Here is a 10647-nt window from a genome sequence, read left to right on the forward strand (position 1 = left end):
GAGTTTTATGCCAAGGTGTTTGTCCTAACCTGTCAATGACTTCTCTTCGTTGGACAGGTCCCTGTGCCCAGAGGCAGCAGATGTCCAACAGCAGCTCCATCACCCAGTTCCTCCTCTTGGCATTCGCAGACACGGGGGAACTGCAGCTCTTGCACTTCTGGCTCTTCCTGGGCATCTACGTGGCTGCCCTCCTGGGCAACGGCCTCATCATCACCGCCATAGCCTGCGACTGCCACCTCCACACCCCCATGTACTTCTTCCTCCTCAACCTCTCCCTCCTCGACCTGGGCTCCATCTCCATCACTGTCCCCAAAGCCATGGCCAACTTGCTCTGGGACACCAGAGCCGTCACTTTCTGGGGATGTGCTGCTCAAGTCTTTTGGTTTCTCTTTTTAGTTGTAGCGGAGTATTTTCTTCTCACCATCATGTCCTACGACCGCTACGTTGCCATCTGCAAACCCCTGCACTACAGGACCCTCCTGAGCAGCAGAGCTTGTGTCCACATGGCAGCAGCTGCCTGGGGCAGTGGGTTTCTCAATGCTGTGCTGCACACTGCCAATACATTTTCACTACCACTCTGCCAAAGCAATGCTGTGGACCAGTTCTTCTGTGAAATCCCCCACATCCTCAAGCTCTCCTGCTCACACTTCTATGTCAGGGAGGCTGGGCTTCTTGCAGTTAGTGCTTTTCTCTCTTTGGGCTGTTTTGTTTTTATCCTGCTGTCCTATGTGCAGATCTTCAGGGCTGTGCTGAGGATACCCCCTGAGCAGGGATGGCACAAAGCCTTTTCCACGTGCCTCCCTCACCTGGCCATGGTCTCCCTGTTTATCAGCACTGCAGTGTTTTCCTACCTGAAGCCTCCCTCCATCTCCTCCCCATGCTTGGACCTGGTGCTGGCAGTTCTGTACTCGGTGGTGCCTCCAGCAGTGAACCCCCTCATCTACAGCATGAGGAACCATGAGCTCAAGGATGCCCTGAGGACATTGATTAGACATTTTTTCAGCAGCCATAGACTGCATACCTTCCTCTGCAAATGACTGCCAGTGTATCTTGTGGCAGGCCAAGCCTGTCATTCCTTCTCTTTTTTTCCCTTCTTTTTTTCTTTTTTCCATTTCTGATGATGTTGTCTGCAACGAAATGTCATTATTCATCCCCTCCTACTTAAGAATCCACCTGTCTTGTGTGATCCAGTGACTTTGTGTAAACGGGGAGTCAGTGTCTCTGTGTGTTTAAGCAAAATAAATGAACCTGCAGCAACTTCTTTGTCTGAGATCCATCATCATCAGACCATGAATGAAAAGGAAATGAAAAGACCCTTCTGGCTGCAGCAGCTTGGGGCAGGCCACTCTGTCACTGGGGCAGCAGGAGCTGCTTGAGGACCCCCGGCCTGGGCTCTTGTGCTGGCCTGGGGAGAGGGGATGGCCCAGAGGGGCTGCAGACCTCTCAGAATATCCTGGAGAGGAGGTCACTGGGTCCAATTGACCACCACAGGTGTCCCTCATCTCTGGGGCTGAGCCTTCTGTGTCCCCCAGGAGCTGCTGTGCCCTTCAGAGGGGCTGGGGCTGTGGGGTGAGTACCCAGAGCTCTGCAGCGGCCTGCGGTGTGCACTGCCGTGGGGCCAGCCCAGGCTGAGCAGTGCTAGGAATTGGGCAGGGAAGGTGGAAGAGCTTGGAGGGAGCTGAGTTGTGCTGGAAAGTGCCCAGGAGTGAAAAACATCAGTGTATAGCTTGTACTGTGTGACCATGCAGGGTGAGGTCTCATACCAGGGGTTTGTGGTGCCGAGCCAGGGGTTGTGGAAGGGATCAAAGACAACAGGTGCAAGAGAGAGGAGGCCAGTCTGTGCCCTTTATGTATGGACAAACCGGGAAGGTGGCCCAGAGCCTTTGTCACCCCCCAGCCTCTCTCACCAGCCATTTCCAGCCCTGGCCGTTCACCCCAGGTTAATGGGTAAGTCTCGCTGTGAGGCCATCTCCATCCTCCTGCTGGACTCAGTGCCTGCATCGGGGAAAATGGCCAGCCCTGCCTGGGCTCCATCCTGGCCCAGACTGCAGCAGACCCCAGAACAGGGCTGTCGGCGAATCCCCACATGGGACGTAGCTGGGGCTGGGGCTTCCAAAACATGATGGCCATGGAGAGAAGGGGCAAAGATGACTGTCATGGGGATGTTGTGGGGGACCTTTACCCAGCCCTGAATGCATACTGCTGTGTGGTGTGCCTTCACAACAGGGCTGTGAGGCCATGAGCGGGGTAGTGGTGCTGGGACAGTGCAGGGAAAAAGCGCCGAGAGGGACCATGAAGCAGCTGCCAAGAGGTGACAACAAGGACAGGTTACACAAGGGATTTATATAAGTTGCCTTGTTGTGGAGGTATGCTTTGGGGAACAGCAAAGCTCACCTGGAGTTGGAGGCTGTAAGAAAAGCGAAGAGCAAAAAGAACTTCGATCGCTGGTGAGAGAGCAAGGCTGAACATGGAAAATGCAGGGCTGCCACTCAATGGGGAGGGGGATTTCATAACAGCAGATACAGGTGGGGCTGAGGGACTTAATGTTGACTTTGTCTGAGTCTTTACTGATGTTGTGGTTTAACCGCAGCCAGCAACTAAGCACCACAGAGCCGCTCGCTCACTCCCCCCACCCCAGTGGGATGTGGGAGAGAATTGGAAGGGTGAAAGTGAGAAAACTCGTGGGTTGAGATAAGAAAAGTTTAACAATGGAAGTAAAATGAAATAGAATAGTAGTAATAGTAATAATAATATACATAGTACAATAATAATATACAAAGCAAGTGATACACAATACAATTGCTCACCACCTGCCGACCGATGCCCAGCATGTCACCGAGCAATTGCTGCCCCCCAGCCAACTCCCCCAGCTTATATACTGAGCCTGACGTCATATGGTATGGAATAGCCCCTTGGCCAGCCTGGGTCAGCTGTCCTGGCTGTGCCCCCTGCCAGCTTCTTGTGCAGCTGGCAAAGCATGCGAAGCTAAAAAGTGCTTGACTGGTGTAAGCACTACTTAGCAACAACCAAAACATCAGTGAGTTCTCAACATTATTCTCATCCTAAATCCAAAACACAGCACTATACCAGCTACTAGGAAGAAAAATCAACTCTATCCCAGCTGAAACCAGAACAGTATCCACCCCTTATGCTATACCATCTACGTCATGCCCAGGGCTTACACTTTCCAATACATTCCAATTCATCACCACCACTTTTCCAGTCTTTTGAGATAGATAGATAGACAGACAGATAGACAGATAAATAGATAGATGATAGATAGATAGATAGATAGATACATAGATAGATAGATAGATATACACACACACATAGATATAATTTCCCTAGTCTATGGGCTATCCCTCTAAAATGTTTGTTGAGTTCGTTTAGTCCATGACTTTGAGCTCCATCTGTCCTAACAGTCTTTCAGGGCAGGAGAGATGGTGTGCGGTGTTGGATTGTTGCATGCTGAAGCCAGTTCTGGTTCCATCACCGCTGCAGTTTGCTCGGTTTCCTCAGAGTTCATTCTTCATTAATTTGGGTGATTCTTACTGTATACTGTAGATATGGCACATAGTAATCATAGAAGTGATGACATCCAGTATTATATAGCAACTAACATGATACAATTCACTTCATTGGCTATTTTCACCCAAAATCAAATCCTCTTGAGGTACACATCGGACTTCCCCGTCCTCCCGCATCACCCACCAACTGCACCCAGGTCCTTGAGCAAAAGCAATCCCACGAATGCATTTACCTCTGCCTGAGGCAGGAGTAACCCAGACTGTCTTCCCCATCATATTTTTTAGGTGCACTACAGGGACTTTATCCCCCTCTACAGTACATAAAAGTCTTGACTGGGCAGGGCCAGCTCAATTGGCAGATCCCCTGGTGTTGACTAACCAGGTGGCCTTTGCTAGATGTGTATCCCAATGTCTGAATGTCCCAGCACCCATTGCTCTCGGTGTAGTCTTTAACACTCCGTTGTATCATTCGATTTTCCCGGAGGCTGGCGCACGATAGGGGATGTGACATACCCACTCAGTGCTGTGCTCTTTGGCCCAGGTGTCTATGAGGCTGTTTCGGAAATGAGTTCCGTTATCTGACTCCATTCTTTCTGGGGTGCCATGTCACCACAGGACTTGCTTTTCAAGGCCCACGATAGCATTCCAGGCGGTGGCATGGGGCACGGCATATGTTTCCAGCCATCCGGTGGTTGCTTCCACCATTGTAAGCACATGGCGCTTGCCTTGGCGGGTTTGTGGGAGTGTGATATCATCAATCTGCCAGGCTTCTGCATATTTATATTTCAGCCATTGACCTCCCTTCCGGAGAGGCTTGCACCGCTTGGTTTGCTTGATTGCAGCACATGTTTCGCATTCACGGACAACCTGTGTAATAGTGTCCATGGTCAAGTCCACCTCTCGATCACAAGCCCATCTATATGTTACATCTCTTCCTTGATGGCCTGAGGTATCATGGGCCCACCCAGCTAGAAATAATTCACCCTTCTGTTGCCAGTCCAGATCCACCTGAGGCACTTCAATCTTAGCAGCCTGATCCACCTGCTGGTTGTGCTGATGTTCTTCAGTGGCCCAACTCTTGGGTACGTGAGTATCTATGTGATGTACTTTTACAACCAGGTTCTCTACTCAGGCAGCAATATCTTGCCACAATTCAGCAGCCCAGGTGGGTTTGCCTCTGTGCTGCCGGTTGCTCCGCTTCCATTGCTGTAGCCACCCCCACAGAGCATTTGCCACCATCCATGAGTCAGTACACAGATAGAGCATTGGCCACTTTTCTCGTTCAGCAATATCTAAAGCCCGCTGGATGGCTTTCACCTCTGCAAACTGACTCGATTCACCTTCCCCTTCAGCAGTTTCTGCAACTTGTCCTATAGGACTCCATACAGGAGCTTTCCACCTCCAATGCTTCCCCACAAGACGACAGGACCCATCAGTGAACAGGGCATATTGCTTCTCATTTTCTGGCAGTTTATTATACGGTGGGGCCTCCTCAGCATGCGTCACCTCCTCCTCTGGCAATATTCCGAAATCTTTGCCTTCTGGCCAGTGCATGATCACTTCCAAGATTCCTGGGCGACTGGGGTTTCCTATTCGAGCCCGCTGTGTGATCAGTGTGACCCACTTACTCCACGTAGCATCAGTTGCATGATGGGTAGAAGGGACCCTCCCTTTCAACATCCAGCCCAGCACTGGCAGTCGGGGTGCCAGGAGGAGCTGTGCTTCAGTACCAACCACTTCTGAAGCAGCTCAAACCCCTTCATATGCTGCCAATATCTCTTTTTCAGTTGGAGTATAGAGGGTTTCAGATCCTCTGTATCCCCGACTCCAGAACTCCAGGGGTTGACCTCGAGTCTCCCCCGGTGCTTTCTGCCAGAGGCTCCAGGTAGGGCCGTTCTCCCCAGCTGCAGTGTAGAGCACATTTTTAATATCTTGTCCTGCCCGGACTGGCCCAAGGGCAACTGCATGAACTATCTCCCGTTTAATTTGTTCAAAGGCTTGTCATTGCTCAGGGCCCCATTTGAAATCGTTCTTCTTGCGGGTCACTTGATGGAGAGGACTTACGATGAGACTGTAATGTGGAATATGCATTCTCCAAAAACCCACAACGCCCAAGAAAGCTTGTGCTTCCTTTTTGCTGGTTGGTGGGGACATGGCTGTGATTTTGTTGATTACATCCATTGGGATCTGACGACGCCCATCTTGCCATTTTATTCCTAAAAACTGGATCTCCTGTGCAGGTCCCTTGACCTTACTTTGTTTTATAGCAAAGCCAGCTTCCAGAAGAATTTGGACTATTTTCTTCCCTTTCTCAAAAACTTCTGCTGCTGTGTTGCCCCACACAATGATGTCATCAATGTACTGCAGGTGTTCCGGAGCCCCACCCTGTTCCAATGCAGTCTGGATCAGTCCATGGCAAATGGTGGGGCTGTGTTTCCACCCCTGGGGCAGTCGATTCCAGGTGTACTGGACCCCCCTCCAAGTGAAAGCAAACTGTGGCCTGCACTCTGCTGCCAAAGGGATTGAGAAAAATGCATTAGCGATGTCAGTGGTGGCATACCACTTGGCTGCCTTTGACTCCAGTTCATATTGAAGTTCTAACATGTCTGGCACGGCAGCGCTCAGTGGTGGCGTGACTTCATTCAGGCCCCGATAGTCTACTGTTAGTCTCCACTCTCCATTAGACTTTTGCACTGGCCATATGGGACTGTTAAAGGGTGAGCGAGTCTTGCTGATCGTTCCTTGGCTCTCCAGCTGACGAATCAGCTTATGGATGGGAATCAGGGAGTCTCTGTTGGTGCAATATTGCCGCCGGTGCACTGTTGTGGTAGCAGTTGGTACCTGTTGTTCTTTGACCCTCAGCAACCCCACAACAGAAGGGTCCTCCGAAAGACCGGGCAGGGTGGACAGCTGTTTAATTTCCTCCGTCTCCAATGCGGCTATGCCAAAAGCCCACCGGTACCCTTTTGGGTCCTTGAAATACCCTCTCCTGAGGTAGTCTATGCCAAGGATGCACGGAGCCTCTGGGCCAGTCACAATGGGGTGCTTCTGCCACTCATTCCCTGTTAGGCTCACTTCGGCCTCCAATACAGTCAGCTCTTGGGATCCCCCTGTCACTCCAGAAATACAGATGGGTTCTGCCCCTTTACAGCTTGATGGCATGAGGGTACACTGTGCACCGGTGTCTACTAAAGCCTTATACTCCTGTGGGGCTGATGTGCCAGGCCATCGAATCCACACAGTCCAGTACACCCGATTGTCCCTCTCCTCCACCTGGCTGGAGGCAGGGCCCCTCTAGTCCTGGTCATAGCACTCGTTACTCACTTCTTGTAAATGCGAGTCAAAAATCCCTTTATTAGGATCGGAAACAGAATCAGCCCTTCTACCCTGTCTGAGGAACTGCTCGCTGGAAACTGGAGCCGCAACTCTCCTGGGAGAACCACCTTTTGTAGTTGTTTTACCTTGCAACTCACGTACCCGTGCCTCTAGGGTCGAGGTAGATTCTCCATCCCACTTCCTCATGTCCTCTCCGTGGTCATGCAGATAAAACCACAGGGTGCCCCGTGGTGTGTATCCACTGTATCTTCTCTCTTGAACAGAGGGACGCTTACTCCTAATGGCTGAGATACTGCTCCGTACAGGTGAGGAGTAGGATATATCCTCTTCGAGTTGCTGGACCTTCCGGGACAGTTTCTCCACAGCCGATACGCAGGCCTGTAGGGAGGAAGAGAGACTTTCTTCGTATTGTCGGAGCTGGCCAGCCATTTCGTCCACTGTTGGTCCCTCTTCATCTTTCCAGGTCATTATTGCCAATGAGTTTGCATGTGATGATGGTGCGCTCCGTACAAACTTCCGCCACATGGGTCGTGTGCATTGGACTTCATCTGGGTCTTTGGATAACTGCTCATTATCCAGGTCATTATAAATCACTTCCAGCACAGCTAATTCCCTCAGGTACTGGATACCTCTCTCCATGGTGGTCCACTTGCCTGGGTGACATATAACATCTTCCTTGAAGGGATACCTTTCCTTCACACCTGACATGAGTCGCCTCCAGAGGCTGAGGGCTTTTGCCCCTTTTCCAATTGCTTTGTCAATGCCTCCTTCTCTAGAAAGGGATCCCAGCTGCTTGGCTTCCCTACCCTCTAATTCCAGTCTACTGGCCCCATTATCCCAGCATCGGAGCAGCCAGGTGATGATGTGCTCGCCTGGATGACGACTAAAATCTTTTCGCATATCTCGCAGCTCACTCAGGGAGAGGGATCGGGTGGTTACCATCTCATTTATGGGTTCCGCCTCTTCCTCCTCCTGTTCTCTTGATGGCCCTGGCTCATCATCAGCCCTTACTAAACGAGCTGATTTCCTTGTGTATTTTTTCTTCTGTATAGGGGCAAGTGATACTGGCACGGATTGGTTCTCTGGTCCAGCCGCAGCGCCTATCGTGGGGGCTGGCACAGCCACGGGGGCCGGCGCAGGGGCTGGCACAGCCGCAGTGCCTGTGGCAGGGGCTGGCACAGCCATGGGGGCCGTCATTTTGTCGTCCGATCCAGAGACCTTCTCTTTCCCTTGAGGGTACTGAATAGTGTTGAATAGGGCTCGGTAGGCATGGGCCAGGCCCCAGCACGTTGCAGTGATCTGTGTCTCTCTGGAGTTGCCAGGGTGACAACATACATTTTCCAAATACTTTACTAGTTTTTCAGGATTCTGCACTTGTTCGGGGGTGAAGTTCCAAAACACTGGAGGTGCCCATTGTCCTAGGTACTTGCCCATACTCTCCCACACACCCTGCCACTCATAACTATCCAGCCTTCGAGGAGATCTCTGGGTGATATTCTTAAGCTGCTTATTAACCTTAGATAAAACTGAAACAAAATTCCCAAGAACTATCAACGGATATATCTTAACTACCCAAGGATGCTCAAGATAATGAAAAATTGTTGTAATGAAGGAGAAAACATCATAGAAGAAAGTAACAAAGGTGCCATCCTGTATTTCCTCCATAAAAAAACTCTCAGAAGAGAAGGTATAATTGCTAATTGTCTCCATGAGGTGGTACCCGAAGTACAGTAATGGCTTCACTACAGAACCCAAATACCAGATAGCACTCAAGGCCAGTGTTTTAATAACCAGTCTTCCAGGCAACACATCACTCATTATGGCAAAGCACAGCAAAAACAAGAGCATGGTGCAGATCAGGTAGACTAGTACCGAGAACGGATGAATCAATATTACAACCGATAACTGTTAACAGAATGAAATTCCTTAATACACTCTAGTTAATCTGTTATTATCTCAAACCCTTCGAGCCCCACGTTGGGCGCCAAAAAGGACTGTCGTGGTTTAACCCCAGCCAGCAACTAAGCACCACGCAGCCGCTTGCTCACTCCCCACCAGTGGGATGGGGGAGAGAATCAGAAGGGTAAAAGGGAGAAAACTCGTGGGTTGAGATAAGAACAGTTTAATAACTAAAGTAAAATAAAAACAGAACAGTAGTAATAATAATAATAACAATAATAATAATAACAAGTAATAATAGTACAATAGTAATACAAAGCAAACGATACCCTCTACAATTGCTCACCACCCTCCGACCGATGGCCAGCCCGTCCCCCAAGCAGCGATCGTTGCCCCCTCCCCCAGCTAACTCCCCCAGTTTATATATACTGAGCATGACGTCACATGGTATGGAATAGCCCCTTGGCCAGTCTGGGTCAGCTGTCCTGGCTGTGCCCCCCCCCCCCCCAGCTTCTTGTGCACCTGGCAGAGCATGGGCAGTTGAAAAGTCCTTTACCACTGTGAGCGCCACTTAGCAACTACTTAGCAAGAACAAAACCTCAGTGTATCCTCGACATTGTTCTCATCCTAAACCCAAAACACAGCCCCATACCAGCTACCAAGAAGAAAATTAACTCTATCCCAGCTGAAACCAGGACAATGCACGAGGGGACAACAGTGGATGTCCTTTACCTCCACTTCAGCAAGACTTTTGGCATGGTCTCCCTCGATAGCCTTGTACCCACATTGGGCCATTACAGTCTGGATGGGTCGACAAACACATGGGTGAAACACCAGTTGGATGATGAGGCTGAGAGAGCAGTGAGCTGAGAGAGAAGGGGTCATGCCCTACCTGGAGGCCAGTGGGCCATACTGGGGCATTGTGGGGCAGCACAGGGGACTCTCCTGAGCCCTGTGCAGTTTAACACCTGTATCCACGACCCGGAGGAGGCAACTGTCACCACGTTTGTGGATGGCACTAAATTGGGAGGACCATTCCTGTGCCCTAGGGATGCCATTCAGGGCAAACCTGACAGGCAGAAGGACTGTCCTGTCAGGAACTTCACGAGATAGATGAAGGACAAAGGCCAGATGTACTGGTTTTGGCTGGGATAGAGTTTAACTTCTTCATAGTAGCTTGTATGGGGCTATGTTTTGGATTTGTGATGAAAATAGTGTTGAAAACAGATGTTTCAGTTACTGCTGAGCAGTGCTTACACAGCGTCAAGGCCTTTTCTGCTTCTCACTCCACCCCACCAGTGAGTAGGGTGGAGGTGCACAAGAAGTTGCAGGGGACACAGTTGGGACAGCTAACCCCAACTGACCAAAGGGATCTTCCAGACCGTATGACGTCATGCTCAGCAATAAAACACGGTGGGGAGGGGAGGCTGGCGGGGGGGCCTCTGACTGAGGACTGGCTACACATCAGTCAGTTGTATTTAACCAACTGTTTTCATTTGAATCCCTTGTTTTTCTTGGGTTTTATTTTCCTCTCACTTTCCTTTTTTTTTTCTTTTCCTTACATTTCTTTGCTGTTGTTGTTGTTGTTGTTGTTGTTGTTATTATTATTATTATTATTTCTTTTTAGTTATTAAACTGGTTAAATCTCAACCCACGAGTTTCGTTCTCGCTTTTCCCCTTCCAATTCTTCCCCCATCCCACTGGAGGCAGGGAGTGAGTGAGCGGATGTGTGGTGATTAGTTGCCAGCTGGGGTTAAATCGGGACACCAGGTCTTGCACCTGGGACAGCCTAACAGCCTGCAGTTGCAGGGGCTGGGGACTGCCTGGCTGGGGAGCAGCTCTGCGGAAAAGGCCCTGGTGGTGCTGGGGGACTGAAGGCAAAACA

The 10647-nt window shown here is 50.3% G+C and overlaps 1 protein-coding gene across 1 annotated transcript; it reads left to right on the top strand.

The window, feature by feature from the left end:
- Window positions 1-248: 248 nt before the first annotated feature.
- Window positions 249-1037, top strand: LOC309603358 (olfactory receptor 14J1-like; the record flags this gene model as incomplete). The annotated part of the gene is made up of 1 exon (XM_082338227.1): window positions 249-1037. One exon carries the CDS (start codon window positions 249-251, stop codon window positions 1035-1037), a length of 789 nt encoding a protein of 262 aa, XP_082194353.1.
- Between the last annotated feature and the right edge of the window lie 9610 nt (window positions 1038-10647).

This window comes from Platalea leucorodia (assembly GCF_965183815.1).
Source record: "Platalea leucorodia genome assembly, contig: HAP1_HAP1_SCAFFOLD_59, whole genome shotgun sequence".
Taxonomy (NCBI): Eukaryota; Metazoa; Chordata; class Aves; order Pelecaniformes; family Threskiornithidae; genus Platalea; species Platalea leucorodia.